This window comes from Ammodytes marinus (genome assembly GCF_949987685.1).
Source record: "Ammodytes marinus genome assembly, chromosome: 13".
Lineage (NCBI taxonomy): Eukaryota > Metazoa > Chordata > Actinopteri > Uranoscopiformes > Ammodytidae > Ammodytes > Ammodytes marinus.
The window spans coordinates 22,156,880-22,177,883 of record NC_137217.1 but is presented as its reverse complement, the minus strand read 5'-3'; the positions used below and the strand labels follow the sequence as shown (position 1 = coordinate 22,177,883).

General features: G+C 38.1%; 2 protein-coding genes across 2 annotated transcripts; one reads left to right on the top strand and one right to left on the bottom strand.

Annotated features, from left to right (window-relative positions):
* Positions 1-599: 599 nt before the first annotated feature.
* LOC307259663 (galactose-specific lectin nattectin-like) lies at positions 600-3,845 on the top strand (the record flags this gene model as incomplete). Its single annotated transcript, XM_080039606.1, has 5 exons — positions 600-606; positions 706-885; positions 1,313-1,464; positions 1,568-1,689; positions 3,557-3,845. The coding sequence occupies 5 exons, from the start codon at positions 600-602 to the stop codon at positions 3,717-3,719; spliced, it is 624 nt and encodes a 207-aa protein (XP_079895732.1). The 3' UTR covers positions 3,720-3,845.
* Positions 3,846-3,868: 23 nt separating this feature from the next.
* cd4-1 (CD4-1 molecule) lies at positions 3,869-20,908 on the bottom strand. The gene is made up of 11 exons (XM_080039932.1): positions 20,880-20,908; positions 11,463-11,586; positions 8,406-8,479; positions 8,160-8,318; positions 7,900-8,046; positions 7,336-7,581; positions 6,782-7,165; positions 5,084-5,341; positions 4,810-4,907; positions 4,543-4,583; positions 3,869-4,334 (listed from the first exon to the last, which is right to left on the bottom strand). Exons 3-11 carry the CDS (start codon positions 8,461-8,463, stop codon positions 4,304-4,306), a joined length of 1,422 nt encoding a protein of 473 aa, XP_079896058.1. The 5' UTR covers positions 8,464-8,479; positions 11,463-11,586; positions 20,880-20,908; the 3' UTR covers positions 3,869-4,303.
* Positions 20,909-21,004: the final 96 nt, after the last annotated feature.

The window sequence follows — 21,004 nt, the reverse complement described above, 5'->3', positions numbered from 1 at the left end:
AGTTTGGTCTGAATAACAAGAATTTGTGAAGAACAATAGCTGACAGTGGCTGTGGGAATAGCCAATAAATAAATAACATGTACAAAAAAAAAATGTTGACAGTCTGTTGGAGCAACACAGTGGGCATCTGGTCTGAGTCTGTGTGTGTGCAGCTGCTCTAAAGAAGAGAGCACAAACATCTCAACATGCACAAGCACGCACGTGTGCACGCGCACACACACCACACACACACGAATAAATGCTGAGTCATACTTGTAAGCCATCATCTTTGCCAATTAAGATAAACAACGTGGTAGATAGGGAGGGAACTTTGCTCATGTTACGGTAAATAATGACAAATCACAATGCCAGAACTACATCTTCCAATGTCTGTTTGTCTGATCGAATATGGCAGGCCATCAATGGTTTTGACGCCAGATATTGCACCATTTGAGTTTACATGCTTTCACGATGGCGAAAACTCCAATCTGTCCAGTCGATTTGTATAATCTGTACTTTCCACCGCCTACTCTTACTCAAACTGCTCTATAAAAATCCCAAAGAGCAGAGGGGAGGTACGTCAAAGTTGGTTCATGTTCCACTATCTGACCCTCATCAAAATGAAAGGTAAGGCCTCTTTATACAGTGTGCACATGTGATGTCTGCCTATGTTGGTCCCTTTCCTGTTGTACCGTCACATTTTTACTCTGTTATACATCTCTTCAGGCCCCACCATCTTCTTCTGTCTACTTCTTGGCCTGTTGGTGTCCGAGGCCTTGTCTCATGATGTGGACAATCCAGAGGAGGAGCTGTCCTCTCTAATGCTGAGACATAAGCTTTTGATGAATCGTTATAGGCGCCTGTGTAACAATTACTCCAACCTGGCAACCAACTGTTCAGCTCCAGGTACTGCACTTTCTTTAGCACATGGACAATAACTCATCATTTTTAAAGCTGTAGTGCGTAACTTCTGTCGTCCCTATGAGGAATTCTGAGTAAGTACAAAAACAGTGTCAAATAGTGTCTATGAGGTAGGCCTTCGGTGATTGAGCATGGATTGTGTACCTTCTGCTGTACGTCCAGGTGTTTTCTTAGCAGTAGAATCAACAACTGAAACAATTTTTGGGGCGCGTTGGGAGTTTTCTTAGCCCCTGCGCCAGTTTCAGGGGGTGACACCAGTTTGTAAACGTCTGAGACTACTGAGAAAAACAGAGAACGTTTGGTGGAGCTGATTTAACACGTTACTTAAGTTATTGTGTAATCCCACGTGTGAGCTGCATTTGTCAACAAACCAGGCTTTGTTTGTTTTAGTAACACGTGTATTCTTCTGCAGTGATCGAATGCACCGAGTGTCCGGACGGGTGGATTCATGTTGGTGAGAAATGCTTCCTCGTCAGCACTGACAGGCAAAACTGGTCAAACAGTTCAGAAAAGTGTACAGAGATAGGCGGCCACCTTGCCATCTTGACCACCAAAGAAGAGCATGTAAGTGTTTCTGTCGATTTTTGACGATTTGTTCTTGTATTTGAAGATAGCCTACAGGTGACTTAACAAAAGGCAACAAATTTGGATGCATTACATTTTTTAGGAAGCCTTGGAACATGAAGGCAGAAGGATCGGAGGGTTATACACTTACTACTGGATCGGACTGAATGATATTGAGACTGAAGGAGAATGGAAATGGGTGGACAACTCAGAAATTAAAACCCCGTAAGTATGAAACAACTACAATTAAAACATTCTTCTCTCGTAACATAATAAAACACTGAAAGTAGGCTACTTTTAATACTGTCCATACATTAACCAAAAGACAAACATAAGTGAGTAGATGCATTTCTATGTCAAGCCCCCCTAAAAAGTGTGATACAGTCACACATGGGCCTTCACAAGATTTATTTTTGCGCACATTCACATCTCAAAAGTAGCACTAGGGACCAGCCCAATTACACTAGGTCACTACTTTGGAAACCTGTGTAGTTCAGCCAGACATTGGTAAATGCATCTAAAACAGATACATTTAGTTAGCCAAGACCATAGAGACTATTTTCTGCTGCAGCGTTGCTTTGAGCTACACGTTAATAGAAATGCTAGCAGGTTTCACCACTCTCACCATGTTCACCTTCTTACTTTAGCGTTTTAGGAGGATAACGTGTGCTAAAGACCAATAAGCACAGCTCAGGCTGATGGCATGCCATCATTGTTGCAGCTATTGAAACATAAATCAAATTATTTGGACAAATTGTAATGTTTTTCTCCTGATGATGGCGCAAAATGAAAAGTGAAGGGAAAAATGAAAAGCTATAAGAGCAATCCATCCTATTAAAGTTGAGACGTGTCACCTCATGGTGGCGCTACAGGCTAAAAGTCAGGGGGCCATCTAAGTATGTAGGATGAGGATCCATCATCTTGGAACCATAAGCTTGAGTACATAATTTAATAGCAATTCACCTGATGTTCATTAAAATGTTTCAGTCTTAGCGTCGGATGACCAACTTACATGCTCCTAAATAAAAGAGGGCATGTATATGAGGGCAAACATATTGACACACACACACACACACATACACACACGGGGCGGGTGTCCGTATACGCGGGAGACAAGACAGCTAGAAAACAAAATTGAGACACACGGAAGAAGATTGAGAGACACTGTTTTGAACCTACATTGTTGCACCCACTAAATCAATAATGCACAGAAACTGCGGAGAATAAAGTAAGATGTCTTCCTTCCTTCATGCTTATTTGCCCGAAGCATCCCATAAACCGTCCATAGAGCCCTCGGCCCCTTTCCCCTGCTTCTCTCTTTACTTTTCTCCCTTTTATCCGTGCGGGCCGTGTGTGCAAGCTACAGGTGCAGCTCGTGCAGCTGCGCACCACTTTTGCACCGGGTCAAAGGGCATTATAGAGGTGCGATTAATCTGCGTTAATTTTTTTAATCGCGTACATTTTTCTGTGATTAATTAATCAAAATTAACGCGTTAATTTGACAGCCCTAGTTTATTTATAAAATGATACTGAAAAAAAGTGCCATGGGTATTTGGTTGTGTTTTTGTATTTGTAAGTAATTACAGTGTCATTAGCAGGAGGAGCTCAGATTTTCTTTCACAGTCACATACACCTGCCAACTTTGCCACTTTCCCCCTAAAGAGATAACTACTAAAATAGTTTAATTGGTAACACTGTACAATTAGGGTACATTATTTACCTGTTAGTTAATGCTTAATAAGCATTGACTAAGCATTTACTTACCATTAATATCTGTTTGGTTAATGCTTAATAAACGTTAAGTTAGCTAACCCGTTATGCTTAGTTAATGTTTAACTAAACATACGTTAACTAAGCATATCCAAACATTAACTAACTGCTAATAATAATAGTAATAATAATAAGCACAGTTAGTTAATGATTAATAAGCATTAACGACACATTAACTAACTGTTAATAGCATTAACTAAGCATCAACTAACAGTTCATTAATGTACCCTTATTGTAAAGTGTTACCGTTTAATTTGAATGTGCCATTTAATTAAGAATACAATCTCGATCTGACACACCATGATTTTTTCTCGCTATGTAGATTCTGGAACACCTTGAAATCTGAGCCAGACAACCACCCGTCCGCTGGGGAGGAAGGAGAGGACTGTGCGGTGTTGGACAGCTACAACCAGAACTGGTTCGATGTTCCCTGTTCCTTCATGTATCCTCGAATCTGTCAGATGGACGCCAAGCCGCTCCAGTGAAACATCCCCCACGAAGGACCGCCACTCAATTATGAAAGATATTGATACTTTATTCAATTAACACGTCATAGGCCAATGTTTCAACACTTTGTTTGATCTACAAATAAACCATTCTCTGACAATTCATTTAAGGAATATATGATCTTTATTTGGCATATTCAGCATTTACATTTACAAAAAAAAAACTGTTCATAAATATTTATAAAAGCAAGTAACCAAGCCAATCAATTCAGCATTTAACAGTGTCACAAGAAAAACATTACACAGCATGACAAAAAAGATTTGTTATAGTTTCCAACAGTAATAATCTCGAACAAGTATGTTAAAATGATGATCAATTCTGTGACATAGAAAGTAATCGATTAAATGTTCCATTACAAATATAAAAACAATCCAAAAGGCTGATATGTACAAGTGTGACATGAGTTGCTTGCTAGGACACAACACAGTTTTCTCTGAGATTTCAACTCTTGTTTTAAACTAAGGTTCACAGTTAAGTACATGACTGTCAAAAAATCCATCTTTTCTGGACCAGGATTATAGTTGTTTGCGATGTCCTCTTGAAAGTGTCTTTGTGTGAGACGTTATGTTGCGTAGAATCCTTTGGGCTTGGGGCTGAAACAGAAAGTTACAGGTGTAGGTTTGAGTTGTGGAAAAATAAAACAGAGCAACAACAAAAACAAAATTCCAATGTTTTATTTTATTAATGTTTGTATCTTCACTAAACACCTCATGGCTAAAAGTGTTCAGAGGTTTCAGTGCCGGGGAGAGAGAGTGTGTGTTTGAAGCGTTTACATCAGTCCAGGAAATGGGTGTTACGTACTTCTTGCATCGGCAGAATTGTCGATGCTGAAGGTGTCTCGTCTTCCGGTAATATCAGCCACAGAGAGAGAGGGAGAGAGAGAGAGAGTAAGAGAGAGAGAATGAGAGAGAGAGAGGTGGAAACTTCTTAATACCATAATAATAATAATAATAATAATAATAATAATAATAATAATAATAATAATAATAATAATAATAATAATAATAATAATAATAATAATAATCCAGTGGGATTTAAAAGAGAGCAACCGCAATTGTTCAACCTTACTTTTCTGCGTCTATAGAGGATGAAAACGAGGATGAGGAGGAGGACGATGACTGTGACACTACATATGATCACCAGCATCCACACGCTCAGCTTGGGTTCTGTTTACAACACAAACAAACAGTCGTCAAACAGTATGATGTACAGGGCACAAAGCAATTAAAACCAAGTTACTGTTGTAATAAAAAAAATATTGTGGCCTCAAGGTTCCTGCCCCCCAACACACACACACACACACACACACACACGCAAACGCAAACACACTTCCTGTACTCACCGATCTTCAGTGTTATCACAGCTGACGTCAGCCGTTTGTCACCCTGCCAAAGCTCACACCTCCACTTTCCACCATCTCTTGTCCCCACTGCTGGGATGGGGAGATGGGTTGGGTGATGGCCGGATTGCAGGGACGGCAGTGATGACTGGCCAGGTGGGAGCCATTTCAGTGTGAGCCCAGAGGAGAGCGGACGGCCGAGGCTGCACGTCAGGTTGACCTGTTGGCCAGAAATCAACTCTGTTCCTGGGGAGGAGGTGACTGGACACAGAATGGGAAAAAAAAGTTAGAAGAGATTCAAATACTACATTTTGAATGTGTTATTTTTGACAGGCTGGTATAAAATCCCAGTTAGACTAAGAACATTTTTCCTTTCCTCTACATTTACCAACTTATCCTTTGGCCTTCTGTTGCCATTAAAAACGGAAAAAGCAGCATCATAGGCCTATCAAAACCGCAATGCACATAGCAGCAACAAAAGAATAATAATTTGAAAAAAACATCAACAGCATTAGTCAGTTTAGATATACTTAACATCACCCTAAACATTCTAGCTGAAACATCAACTCAATCAGATTGGAGTTGATTGACTGAAAATCAATCCATAACTTTCTGTGGCTTTGGGCTGTAGGTGAGGTCTCCAGGAAACAATACGATTAACACAATGATTGTGGACAAAGCGATTAATCGATCAATGCTGCAGCCCCAAAGAAAGTCATAAAGGCACAATCCAGATATCAATGAAATTCCTTTGATTTAGTTTTGTGATGCAGGACCCCACTGGATGATAGGTTAACCATTCAGTAAAGTGAAGCAACCACTTGCCCAGTTATATTTTTTGGATTCCTTGCATTATTTCCATATATCTACAAAATAACAGTACTAATCTATCACCTTATATCTTATAACTAACTAACTAACTGTGGTCAAAAAAAAGAAAGGCAATGATTCTCAGTGGTTAAAACGTGCTGATTTCATACAGCTAAACAAACCAGCCTTGAGTCGCTGTATGTAAGCAGACAAGTGTTCAGTCGCAGCGCCATATCTAATAAACATTTTAAATAAACACCAAAAAAAATGTGTTTGGTGGAAGGTGGCGATGATTTATTTGGGTGGAAAGTTAGAGAAACCCAGAAAACTGCAATAGGAATGGTGTGGGAATAAGTTAAACTAGGTGGTTCAAAAGCTAATCAGGGGATTATGTTTCCACATGTGCCTTGAATTCATCCATCAGATCGGTAGACTTGTTTCTATTCAATGTTCCCGGTAAACGAATAGTTCAGATCAACGTGAGAAATCTTAGTTTCGCACAAATAATCCTCAGAAGACAGAGTCCAATTAAAATTCCAGTGCCTTATCACAGTCCTCTCTGGCAGAGGAAAAGCTTGTTATACTCCATTAAATCAAGTGGCGCTAGACAAGTGTATTAGCCAATGAATTAGACATGTCCCCTCAGGGGCTCTTCCAAATAACCTCTGAAGCACGGAGAGGAAAACACTTGCACACTACAACACAGCAAAGGCAGAGAGGTGGCAAATAAACAAATGCTCTCCAACTAGTAATGAATGACAATTAGGAAGAAGGCAAGGAAATTGTACATCGAAAAAGATCAATGAGGACACTGCCATAACTAAAGACCAAGCGAAGAAAATTGCATTGAACAGATGTGACTGCAACACAACGTAAATAGTCTAGACTTACTTTGCAGCACCTCGACACGGACGGTCCTCTTCAACGTCACGCCATTATTGAATGTCAGGGCGCAAACATATTCTCCCCTGTCGTCCTCCCCTGCTTCTTTCTTGGTCAACGACAGATTTCCTTTTTTAGGGTCTGGTGCAGGGGTCAGCCCTCTGTCTCGGTCTGCCTTCCAGGTCAGGGTGTCCTCCAGAGAGAGGGAGAAGAGCAACTGTGGACCACCGGAGCTCATGAGATTTGAACCTTGTTTAGGAGAGAAGTGCCAGTGAACTCCCTGGATGCCTTTAGCTTTGATTTGATCCCAGGAGATGGGAGCAGGAATGGAACAGGGCACGGTGAAAGGGGAGGATACTGAGGTGTACTGAGGACTCTGGGCTGGGGAGAGGTCTAAAAAAAGGAGGATAAGAGAAAAGAATTGTAAAGTTGTCTTCAGGATCTGTAAAACAAGTGCATACATGTACACACACACACACACACACACACACACACACACACACACACACACACACACACACACACACACACACACACACACACACACACACGCTGAAACTCACCCACAACTGTCACAGAGATTTTGGCTCTGTATTTTTCTATTTGATCAATGTTCACGACACAGGTCCACAGGCCATTGTCTTGGCCTGTGGCTGTCACTGTGAGTATGCCTTGGTTGTTTTTCCTTTCCTCCCCCCGGGGATTCACCCAGTGTATCTCTAGCTTCTTCTGATTGTCTCTCGGAGTCTCTGTGTTGCAGTTCAGAGTCAGAGATTCCCCGGGCAGCAGAGGAGAAGGTGGGCTCATCACTAGAACAGAAAGAGCACGGGAAAATAAAACACATTACTGATTTTGACTTCTATTTGGCTGTGCATTTCACATAGTACACACAGTGTAACAAATAAATACTGCGGCAGTAGCTAAAAGCCTCCAAAAATGTCATCCTTTGTCAAATGTAAGAAAATAGCCTTTTTAACAATACATGCCCTAAAAGCATGCACTAGGTTTTTACCAAAATGTATGTGCCCATAGATTATTTGGACCACTCCATAGTCTTTTTAAATTAAAATTAATTAGGTTGAATGTGACGTGACTGAACTGATTGTCACCTTATTTTTTTCTCTTACCATTGAGTTTGAGTACATTATATTCAAATTCCTTTTCGATACGATCCAAAGTCAGTTTACAGTAAAAAGTCCCAAAGAATTCCTGTTGGATGTCTTTGATGACGAGTGAGCGGTCAGAAAAGGACAAACTCTTGTTCCAGGGTTTATCTGCAAAGCAAACATTTTTACTGTTGTTATCATAGTACCATGATGAGCTTTGTATGCTACTTAAACACTTTACATTATATCTGTGAATTGCTCAATACATCTACATTGTTCACCTTGGTTAACCTCCTTTCCATTCAAAGTATTGTACCAGGCAAGTACAACGCCATTATGTCCAAAGCGCCAGTACATGTAATGTTTTTGTAAATCATTCACTGCTGGAGGATTAAGGGTGACCGTATCTCCCACACAAGCATATATCAACACATCTGACCCTTAAAGAGAGAGAGAAGAATGTTATGTGTTGATATCACAAAACCAAACTGTTCTGTCCACCAGTCCAAATAAATAATGTATCCCACCTGTAGTTGACTTGAGCAGAACGATGAGAATTAGGAAGGAATGAATGAAGGTCTTCATCTCACACGTCACACGTCTGAAAAACAGTTATTTTAGAAAAATATAGGTAATATATTCACGGAAAGTCTGTGTGAAAATGTGGTCAGTGAGCTTTCTTAAGTTTAAATTAGAATTTATAAAGACAACCAAGCATATTTCTTATTGAAAATTCAGTTTTATCTGATTAGATTATATATATATATAAGATCCGCTAACCATCTGACCTTAAGCTATCTCTGCGCTCTAACCACTACACCACGAGCACCCCCCACGAAGGAAGATTTTAATTTTTTATATAGCCCACTTATTATGATATATTTTTTTAAAAAACATAACTTTTTTTCTTATTAAATCTTTTAGAGAGAGGTTAATAGATTTTTTTCTTAGGAAGCAATCTCACTTATGTGGTCTTCAATGTATATAACATACTTTGCTAATTTATTCAACCCACAAGCCAATTAACAAATGTATTGAATGAATCCTATACCTTTGTGAGGCCTAACCTATAAGCTTGGGAATACATTTTACAGGTGTGCCCAAAGGAACAGTCTTATTAAGAATGATTGATTAAATAATCAAAATTAAATATTTAAAATATTGATAGAATTTGTATTTTTAAAAAAAGGAACGTTAGATATCCATACTTTATCATGTAATCTTGTATGCATATCAGATTTTGCTGCAAAGAGAAATCATTCAGCAGGAAGCAAAGAGGGCTTTGTGGTGGTCTTAGATTTGGAGAGATTTGAGAAGATTAAAGACAAAAGAGTTGAGAGAGTTGGGTGTAGGCGGCCTGTGGTGGGTTTTGGATGAGAAGAAACAGACAAAATGTTGGAGGGAAGAGACACAGAGAGCACACGCTGCTTTGTGGTGGGCCTGTGATTGAGTCAAGGTGCAGATGCTTATCCCAGTCGTCCCCCTCCTGGCTCTCCAACCCCCTCTCTTCCTCCCCTGTTCCACGAAAGACGGATCTCTCTGCGCTTAAAGAGAGAAGAAGAAAAGAGACCACAGCACCGACAGCACACCTAGACTGTGGTTTAAGGTAGATGTTTCTCTCTTATGTCTCCCTGTCTCACTCCCTTATCTCTCCCCCACCTCCACTTCTCTTCTCTATGGTGTTTACAGTATGTCTTCACTTTGCACAAAAACTCTATTCATAGAGTTGCTTTTTTATTGGTTTGACACTTTTAAAGAAAAGATTATGTTTATGTGTCACATCTGTTTTGATTCAAATTCCTAAGTTAGGACTAAAAAGTCAATAGTAAGAAATCAAATTTGCTTGAATTGAAAACGATAATTTACCATGATAGAAATAAAGCTGCTGGGTCTTTAAACATTGAGTTATGTTCAAGTCCAAATGCGGGCGCACGTAACACTAAAATCAGAGAAATATGTGTCAAGAAATCGATTTGATATTGAGGTCCAATATGTTTTTATTTTATTTTAAACTAAGGCATATCCATAGGTGTTGAGAAATATTTGTGAAGTTTGATCAAGGTCTACGGGCCAACCATGATCTCATTGGCCCCCGTTGCGTCCGTCGGGGGCCCTTCATTCCTCATTTCTCTCTCCTCATTTTCTGTGATATAAGTTGTCCAATAAGCATTTATTGGATATGACGAAAAGCTATTCACAAACATTACTCAATGAAAATGAGTAATAGCACTAAAATGATCAGGAAAAAACTTTAACATTTCTTCCAGACTCAAAATCTTTTTTATATCAACAATTAACCCACAAATTGAAACAATTCTGAATAGAGCTTTTTAGCACTGGATTAATCCATCCGAGGCTTCCCACTTAAAATGTAATATATATATATATATATATATATATATATATATATATATATATATATATATATATATATATAATATATAAGCAGATACAGTTAAGGTACCTGGTTGACAACTTAAGTATAGGTAAATCCATCAAAGAACAAACATTTTAGTTTAGCAACATTAAACATTTAAATCTGAAAAGGTATATGTACAGTATGTTTCCAATAATCCCTAAAAGATCAAATACTTCAAACATGTATGAGCACGTTTTAATTTTTCAAAAGTTAGTTGGAAAATTAACAGTCTATCTATTATAACTTTATAACATAGTTTCAAGGATAATAAGCGAAAGGGGGGGTGACCAGAGACAAGAGTGAAAATTGAAGATAAACAGAAGTTCAGAGTCATTGCACCTGTGGCGAGGTGACCCAGAAACTAAGACGATCTGTGTCTGTGGTCAGGATGGAGCCTCAACAGCAAGAAGAGATGAAGGGGGGAGGGGAGGGTCAAACAGGTGAAGGAGGAGAGGGAGGAGAAAGAGTAAAAAGGGGCGACACATGACTAGAAGGATTGCAGTTTAATTTGTTGACAGAAGTGTATTTAATGTTGTTTTACTTAATATAATTGACTCCATTACACACATTTATATAGTTCACTCAAGTTTTTTTTCTTTTACGCTGCACAGAAAATCAAAATTGTAAAAAATTGTTTATATTATTGTTGCAACAAGGTAAATGATCCTGAAATTGATATCCATTTGTGTTTGTAACAGTGTTACAAAAATTAAAGTTTATGATATCTCAACATATTTTTTGTTCAGATGTCATATCGCATTGAAAGGTCAAAGTAAAGTAAAATATAAGCACTTACACATTTTTTGTATAAAGAAATTTAATGTTTATAATTTGCAAAGTGTGCCGAGACAAGCTAAAAAACAAACCAAAAAAAACAAACATTTGGTTGATGTTCATTGTTGATGATTTTCATGATTCATAGTTTGTATAGTTTTATTTAAAGGAGCAGTATGCACTTTTGTTTAACACTTCTTGTTTTGCAGCTGTAATAAGATAATTAAACAAACCTCCCCCCGACATTTTCGGCCACACTGGATCGGAACCATTATCAGTTATGCGGAAAAAAAATATAATGCCTATTTTTGCTATACGGCAGTATGTGTTTTTCTATTCTAAGTTATATGCGCATTTACCTCAGATTTAAAACAAATAACAGTATACTTACAACTGCTTCTGGGTGCGAAGTGTCCCTATGTGTGCAGTGATCTGGAGTCGGACGGAAATGTTGAATATTTATCAAACTGAGTCTCTTTTTAAGTGCCGTTGCACCTCCCTCGCCAACGATTGGTCTGAAAAACAAAGCACATAGTCGCTGATCAAACCCAAAATCAGACTAGTGATCTTTGATTGGTTGTTGCACAGGATGAGGGCAAGCTCTCATCTATATGTTCTTTTTGACTTTTTTAATACAGCTTGAACTATCACTAAAAGAGTTGTTTAGGACCATAATGTATATACTCTGTATGACATCAGATAACGATTAAAAGAAACTATCACACGGGCAGTGTAATGGTGCCATAATTTAATCAGTAATTTCTAATGTACCCATGAAAATTCTTTGCTTCGATTTAATCCGTACAACAGAAAAATCAAAGAAACAAGTCATCTTAATTGGCTAAAATTGTTATTTGAGATGCCGCATGATAACAGTAGTCCAAAAAATGTGTGGAGGGTCTCACTGGACTCATTATCTATCTTTAGCGCGTTCTAAATAGCACATAGGGGCGGTTTACGGCCTAATTTAGTATAATTGCTCGGTTGATTTTCCCCTACTCATAAAATTTAACTAAATTAGATACATCATTAGTGTAATGGGATTTAAAACAATGAACTGCTGGACAAATCTTCACAAAAACAGTTCATGAATGCAAATGAAAAATTAAACAGTTCCCTGAAATAAAAACCACAAAAAAATAAAGTGAGTAAACCAGTACAGGGGAAACATGTTTTTTGGGGGAAAATCATGTTTCTACGACGGCTGTGTTGAACATGTAAGTTTAATAAACATACGGTGAAATAAATATATCATTCGAAACACAACCGTCAACACATCTCATCTTCTCTTCTATGAGAACACTTCGCTCTTTCTTTTTTAATTACTTCATTACTCTTTGAAAGTTGTCTTAACTCTTTAACACTTGACAATGATAAAGTCTTAAGATATCATCTAGGTAACGAGCTGTATACTTTGTAGTCTTCACAACAAGATAAATGAATTTTAAAGTGGTATAAGGTGTGCAGGGTAATTATTCTCTCATCACTGTTGGCCAAGAAACATCAACTTTCTTGTCAAAATAGTCTAATCTAATCGCTCCAGCGTATCTATAGATCCTGAATCTACCAAATAATTATACACATGGGAAAAAATGCATAAAATATTTTTTTAAAGTAACTTTAAGAGTTGTATAAGTGTTTATCTATTTCAGTGTTTGATAACCTAACATGTTTCATCTGTATCTGCTTCATTCTTACGAGGCCACTTTGATGATAGTATCGAGTGAAACATTCAAATCCAAGACACAAATCTTTACTTGCATAATTTTAAGCACATTTCATTGTTAAATCGCATGCCATTGTTGAATGTTTTGGTTGAAAGAATGATTGGAATTTAAAAATAAATGTCTGGTTGTGTGAAAAAAACTAGCATTTACAAAAGTTTGCTAACGACCGACCTCCCAAACCGTTCGGATCTGTGCAAATTATTACCTAAGAATGATCTTCTTCTTGTTTTCTGTTTCGATAATTGACGAATTAGTGTCCAATGATAATATACAAGCTGTTGATGAACTAAACACACTAAATAGGAACAGTCCTGGGATTTAAAAAACAAACACATCCATAGATAGAAAGTGTAGCCTATGTTTCATCCCGGTGAATATTTGTCACTAAATACACACCAACTATATCCATTCCTGCACTCGCTGTGTCTTGGTGGACTCTGCACTATGAACCCACTGAGACATTAATATATCTTTGTAACAAAAGATTACCAATTTTCAGTATTCAGGCCCACTGTAAAAGGTATATATAGACTCCACTTACATAGTGCTTTTCCCTGGTTTTCTCAGACCCAAAGCGCTTTTGTTTTTACACACTCACAGACATATTAGCCCCTTTTACACAGAAATTGCAACATATTGACGGAACAACATCACTCCAATATGCCGGCTTTGCTTGATTCTGTGTTATTTACACAGAACCAAGTTGATATAACGATAGCAGCAGCACAGGGTGCAAGCTTACCATCGAGAGCAATTTAGGGTTCAGCGTTTTTCCCAGGGACACTTCGACATGTGGCGGGGAGACGGGGGATCGAACCACCGACCCTGCTACCCAGTGGACGACAGCCCTACCCGTTTCAACACAGTCTTCATTGTTCAATGTAAAATCAGTGATTAATCTTAGATTTTATTGAAGGTTTTGGTGACATGAGGAAAATCAATTGTCAGTCATCCAGTGTTAAATTTAATTGACACTGCATAACATACAGTAGTTATTCTTATTGGGTAAATGTACCCCTGTGCCGGAGAGTAGAAAAACATCTGCTTATTTTCACTAACCCGCTGTAGTGTCTGGTCTGCAATTCATGCAAAAGTAATACAAAATCAGTTTGTTCTTATTCTAGTCTTGGTTTGTCTTTAACAGCTTATTGTGGACCTTACTGTAGAAATACACACAATAGCAAAGATTATTGTAACAATGTTGCATTACACTGGTGCCTGATTTTATGTTATTACTGGAGCTAAATGCCCGAGATTGGTCGGTTTCTGAAAAGGTAGAAGGATCTGAAATGGTAGCCACTATCGGCAGAAGTTTGTATTTCTTTCTCTTTTTTTCAATAAAACACTTTTTCATACTCAAATCCACAAAAGAACAAATGGAAGACTTACGCATTAAGGTGATTTGCAGGATTCAGTGGGTCAAAAGTATAAAGAGAACAAAGTATTTCAATTCAGATAGCTTCAAGGGGGAAAAGGTTTAATGTTCGTTTGAGTGTAATTTTCTCTCTTACAACATCAAAACTTTACTTTTTATGCATTCAAATCATTCCTTATACAATAATGGGGCCAGCTCGTCCCAAGCTTACTAATGACGGATACAGTACATCAGTTAAGGGCGCCAGAGCTGCAGAAACGTACACTGCCGAGGTGGTTTCGAGGCCTGAACCACAACAAGGACAAAACAAACATCTCGTACACGTCTCATGTGTCTCCCTGAGGTTTGCCTGCCTGCCTCTGTACTGCCTTCATGAAGGGCTCACACCTGCTTCTGTTCCCTCTGAGCTCCAATTGAAACCAGCCCTTTTTTTGTTTTGCTCTGTAGAACGAACCCTTAAAGTTATGGCTATACCTCACAGACGCGTTTACCTCTAGGCCCACAGTCAGTGTAAATGAATATTCCTCTTCTAGAGAAATATCTGGGGGGCCAAATTTGACACATTCTCCGTGTTCTGGAGCTGTGATTATGATGGAAAACACCTGAAAGTGAGGACTCCCTCGTTAGTCACACACCTAAACGAGGGCGTGTGTACCACATCGTTTCATTACTGAAAGGTAATAAGACAGAAAAGTGTGGGCTACAAGCAAAATGAAGGGTGATTCACTTTTTCACATATCCATATCTTGTTTGCTCATCCTCCATTGTCTCCCACAGAGGGTTTCCCTCGATATGCAAACCCTACTTTCTGTCTTGTTTTTTTAAGGCCAGCGTGTTTTATAGCCATTTTGTTGTCGTGTTAGGTGAATGCTTTGCACTTCAACCGGGGCAGGGAGCCTATAACATTTGAGGAAGTCTAAAGCCTGGCGTACTGTATGTGTGACTGTGTGTGTGACTGTTCTGATGTTTCAGAAATAAACAAAATGTCAGTGGAAAAGAGGTTGAGAATCAGAAACAAGTGACATTCTGCTCATTGAGTGAAAACACTTGTTGTCTGCTCTGAGGGGGAACTTCATTCAAGCTTCTTTGAAACCTCAGAGTTGTGAAACAGTAGAAGTCTCTCCCACTCAACGCTTCACCTCCACCGTTCGTACACATTGATGGTTGAGTTATTTTTGTGTGCTACTGTACTGTTTGTCGGCTGTTTCATAATCATTTCATCACAATGGAAAAAGAGACCGATTTCTTATTTGTTTTGTTCCAGTCAGAATCAAACACAAATACAACTGTCTTGCAGTTATAGGCTTCAAATGTGTGTTATTTCTGAGAAATGTAGAAGTAAGCTGAATTACCAAAGTCGTAGGAAAACTGCATCATGATTCATGATTAACGTATTGCTGATGTGCATGAAGCTGAGCCTAATGCTGATGTTGGGTTATACCATGGAAAAACTGCGCCTACATTCTTAACAGCAGCAGTAACTGTTTCTGCAGCTGAAGTGACTGCGTTCCTGGAAACAATTGACCATGTTGTTAATCCAGGTAGAATTAGCCCATTAAAGGCTGGCGTGGAAGGTGGGTGTTGTTGAACACAACGATACAAAATACAAAGTAAAAAGCACATATGGTCCTCAGCTTTACACCGTCTCTCACCAAAATATCCAGTAAAAGTCCATTTTGGATATATATAAAGTCCCTGGACTGATGCAATAGACTACATTCAGGTTTAGTATATGCACATCTACCTCTACATAATGCTGTATCACCAGTATAATGTTAAAAAAAGAAGTTCAGCAGCAGAACAAATTCATTATTCCAAATGCACAGGTTTTGAAATAATAATGCATTAGCTTGGTTGCCCCCAGTACTGCAGTGCTTCACAGAACTGCAACATCCTTAAATTCAAAATGGGGTCGTTTGTTATAGTGTCATTCCACGCTCTCTGTCTATCACAACAATGTCAACTATCAAGTAGAGGAAAACACGCACTGGAAAACCTTCAAAGACTATTAAAGTAAAAAAAAAATAGAAGGTTTAGATTTTCAATTATAAATAGACGACTGCCCTTCTCTTCGCCAATGACGTTTTTTCGTAATAAATATAATGAATTCAACAACTATACGAGATCAATCCAGTTACTTCAACACACATGGATATGGAATTGGATCAGACTTAACCGTGGGGTTTCTCTGAAATGTTTCTTACATTACAACCAAAGAATAACAACACTATTATTCACATAAAAACAGCAACAACATCACAATCACTGACGGTTGTATTTATATGATAATCATGTAATGCTCGTCCGACATACACAGGTGCACACATACATCATCATCTACCACACGGCAACAACTTTAAAACAGCTTAACCATTATGTTTCATTTCCTTCTTCATAACAATTGGCCTGTACTGGGAACCATCTTGTTGTTTCCGAAATGTAACATTAAAGTTGCAACACTTTAGCAGCAAAACACGGCATTGTGTTCAAAACTAAACGACAAATCAGAAAATGGAACAAACACTGACTCTGATTTGTTTTCATTATAAAGAACATAGCCTATGCTGCTATGACGCACATTTATTTTGTACCAGTGACTGCTACATAAGACAATTTCACCAGGTGTTTACATGGCTTTGTTGAACTAATGTTTGACAACAAGTGAACTGGTAACACTTTACAGTAAGGGTACACTAATAAGATGTTAGTTACTGCTTAGTAAACACATACTTAACATTAACTCATCATTAACTAACCATTAATAACTGCTTAGGTAATGCTTAATAAGCATTAACTAACTGGTATGTTTAATTAATGCGCAACTAAGCATTACTTAACTAAGCATTAATAGCATTAACTAACAGTTAATTAATGTACTCTTATTGTAAAGTGTTAGTGAGTGAACTTTATATACCGTACATGTCATTATTTTCTCAGGTGGTAAGAATCACACTAGATCACACTAGTCTCTGTCCTGAACATGTCTCCTGATGTTTTGCACCAATGGAAGTAAACCAAATGGAAATACAAGTAGGAGGGACACACAGTGGTTCAGAAATGTAAGTTTCGCTTTGAACGTATGTGTGTGTGTGTGTGTGTGTGTGTGTGTGTGTGTGTGTGTGTGTGTGTGTGTGTGTGTGTGTGTATGCGCGCTCCTGTGTAAGACAGATAATGAGAAAGAGATCTGAGTAATAGCCATGAAAAGGGAATCCTAATGTCTTGTATGAAAACACCGCCTGAGCAACATACACATTATATTTTCATAACAGAGTAAGGGAAACACAGCTTGGTAATCCTCTCAAGGAAATACATACACATTGTTGACATGCTCCTCCAACTCATATGGAACTCATCGCTGTGTCTTGTGCAACATCCCCATGAATTTAGGGAAATGAAGCACAACAAAACAAGTCTTAAACAAGTACACAGTAAAATCACAAGTTTTAAACTAACTGAGTGTCAAATTCAACACTAAGAAAGTGTCTATATGCGTCCACTATTTTCAGTGTTAACGAGTGTAACGATTTTTAATTTCACCCAGAGTTAATTCAACACTGTGACGAGTTGAAAATCACTGGCAACACTGGGTAGTTTTAAATATTACTCTACACCAGTGTCAGTGTTCGAAAAATCAACACTACCAGACCACACTGGACTCCAATTTATCAACACTTACAATAAATATTTCATCGTCAGTGTCAAATGGAAATTGCTTATCATACAGGCATATATAGTACATCAGAACATCTACAGAGATCAGTGTGAAGACATTGTTTTTTCTCCTCCATGCTAAATGCATTTAGTGATCATCAAAATACATCGTTGATTATTTTAACTTTACAAGTTAGCAGATAAGCGCTGTCATCTCTAACAATTACACTGATAATCCTGTTGAACAAAGGCATCTCATTTTCAACACCAGAACATACACACATATAGGCTGATACTCTGTGCCACATACAGCTTTTGACCCAGGGAGTTGTGGAAACACACGACAAATCGAAGGTTTCATTCAGCGCCTCACTGCCCTCCAAACTGCTGACCAAGACTTCAGTAATGGGGGCCAAATTGGATGCTTTTAAAATAAAAACTCTCAAAATGAATCCACACCAACACTCAACAAAAAACTCTCGGAGTGTACATTTTGATAAATTGAGCGTTAAAATAACACTGTACCCTGTTGATTTACACTAACACTGAAAAAATAACACCCGCAGTTTTGCTGTGTAGTTTTCCATGGCCAACATGGTCATGTTATTAAGCTGCAATGCCAGCCATTTTACAGAGACGGTATGCATCTGTTAACAGAAAATCAAACAATTATTTGTAAATGCAATACAAAATGTGCCTTCTGATAGCTCATCCATCATCATCAGCCACAAACCTGCAGCCACATGTTGTTTTGTAAAATGTATTTTGACGATGTATTTTGTTAAATTTCAAATCAAATGTGCCAGAACAACCAGCATAAATGTATCTCCGTCCTTTTGTTTGGGTTGTATTGTCGATTCACAATCCAAGCACCAAGAAACAAAATAATATACATTTTATGTACATATTACATAACGTGGGCCTCCTTAAGGGACTTCTTCTAAACTGACTATGTGTTTTTTTTCCTCCATAAAGCATGGACTCTTTCACAACAAGATCACAAGGTGACCTTTAATGGACACCATGGTCTCTCCAATACTTTTCCAAAGGCCACAGCCTTCAACATAATCAATGATAGAAAAATCCCCCATCCCACAGCTCACTTTAAAAATACTCAATAAGTCCCTCAATGGGAAAATCAAGTCAAGCGGGCTGTCAGACGCAAATACACAAAAAACTCATTTACACACATAAAACAACCAAATTGTATTGGTAATGTTAAGAAAACTGCTGAAGTCTTCAGTACAAGTATACTATGTACGTCTGCCGTTCTGGTAGTCAAGTGTATTTATTATTTTTAACGTTTACTGAATTTATGGTCCTAAAGTAAAGAAACAAATCATGTGAGTCATTATCAGTTTATACTTGCAACACATGTGTAGTCTTTCCAGGCTCCAAAATACCTTTGAGACTGCATCACAGTATCAGTTAGAACTGTGGAGAGTTGCTTTTAAAACATATTTCATAACGCCTCGTCATTCATTTATTTTATTTCAGAAAACCTGACAAACGAGACAAGACAGGATTTGGCAATAGGTCACGTTAAATGTCAATCAAACATGGGATCTAAATTTGTTATAAAGTTTTAATTTGAGTTTTCGTTTAACGTTTCTTTAATGCTAAACTGTATAAAAGCAGAATTCCTGTTTTTAATTACATTTTATGGAAACACCGTAAATGCCTTTGTGTCGCTTCAGGGCTTTTTGCCACACAATGTATGTGGACTGTGACAAGCACACATGCACATATATTATGGCTCACTATATAGGCCTACCGAATTTCTTAAGGCAATATTGAAAACATATTGAAGCTACTGGTATTTGTTCGGTCAGTCTACTGCTGTTAGCCTATTGAAGGGTCAGTTCTGGCAGAGTTCATCTCTCATTTTATACGTAAAAAATATTTTACATACACTGTAAGAGAATTGGACTGCATAAAGAAAACAATTTATCATGATTGTTTCACTTTAAGGCTGTTTCAGGTTAGAAACAAACAGCCATTATTTAAAAATGAATAGCCTTAGCCTATTTCACTAAATACTGTGCTCTTCTGAATCAAACGTTATTTCAAATAAATGACCTACATTCTTAACACAGTGTAATTCTTCCAAAATAAAGAAACACTTCTTATGTCAGTAACAGTTACTTTCAAGTGCTTCTCCTTTTCAATATTTAAATAGAAGATATAGTGTAAAAGCTGCATCAAACTTTTTATGTTTGGGCAGTTTGCAGGTCACCAAGCTGTTGCCCTTGGAAACAGTTGACACCACCAGCTAACAAGATATAGATTACACATTCACAGTCTCCTGGGTTTGATACTTTTTTATATATTTACTGACTTTTGTTGCAGAAGAATCCAATTAGTTTGTGTAATACTAGCGTATGGCAGCCAGTCAATGCTAACGATTGCAAAATGTTGCTCCGGTTATTGCACATAAGTTTTGATCTTTACACTTCACGAAACTGATTTACAGATAATTCTATTTTTGGATTTGCTATTCTGCAATCCTTCTCGGCAACACAAATACAGGTCCAATCTGAGTCTAATTGAAGTGGTCAAATCCATTGATCAGGACTGATACAATAGCATCATCATCATTATTATTTAAGGCTTGTGGTAAAACAGAAAGCAGACCATTTATCATTGTTAGTTCTTATCAGCTAAATATCACAACACATTGAGGCAGAATATTGTAGAGATACTGTGGCTAATCATTTTCTTGCAATAGTTTGACATAATTTGTGTTAGCTTTTGAGGCAAAATCTGAACAAGGCAGACGAAGCCAGCCAGACCAAGGCCAAGACAAATAAATCAGAATGTGGAACAAGACAAATCGTTGAATTGTATCCTCGGGCGAGACCAGATCAGGATAGGGCCATGCCCCTCGGTGCCCCGTCTGACAGATGTCTCAGTGTTTATAGAAACAACTGCCATCGTAGAGAGACAGAAGGCTATCATCTTGACTTATGTATCCTCCTCTTTGAAAGAATATCCCTTAAATCATCTTCCAGCTAGTATTATACTGAGTAAATACAGTGTGTTTAGGAGTACTCACATGGGATGTTCTCAGTGCCGCGATGAGTTCAGCTCTGACATTTGGTAGCTGTATGCACTGCAGGTGTCTCTTTCATACAAGCACGCGCGCACGCACGCACACACACGCACGCACGCACGCACGCA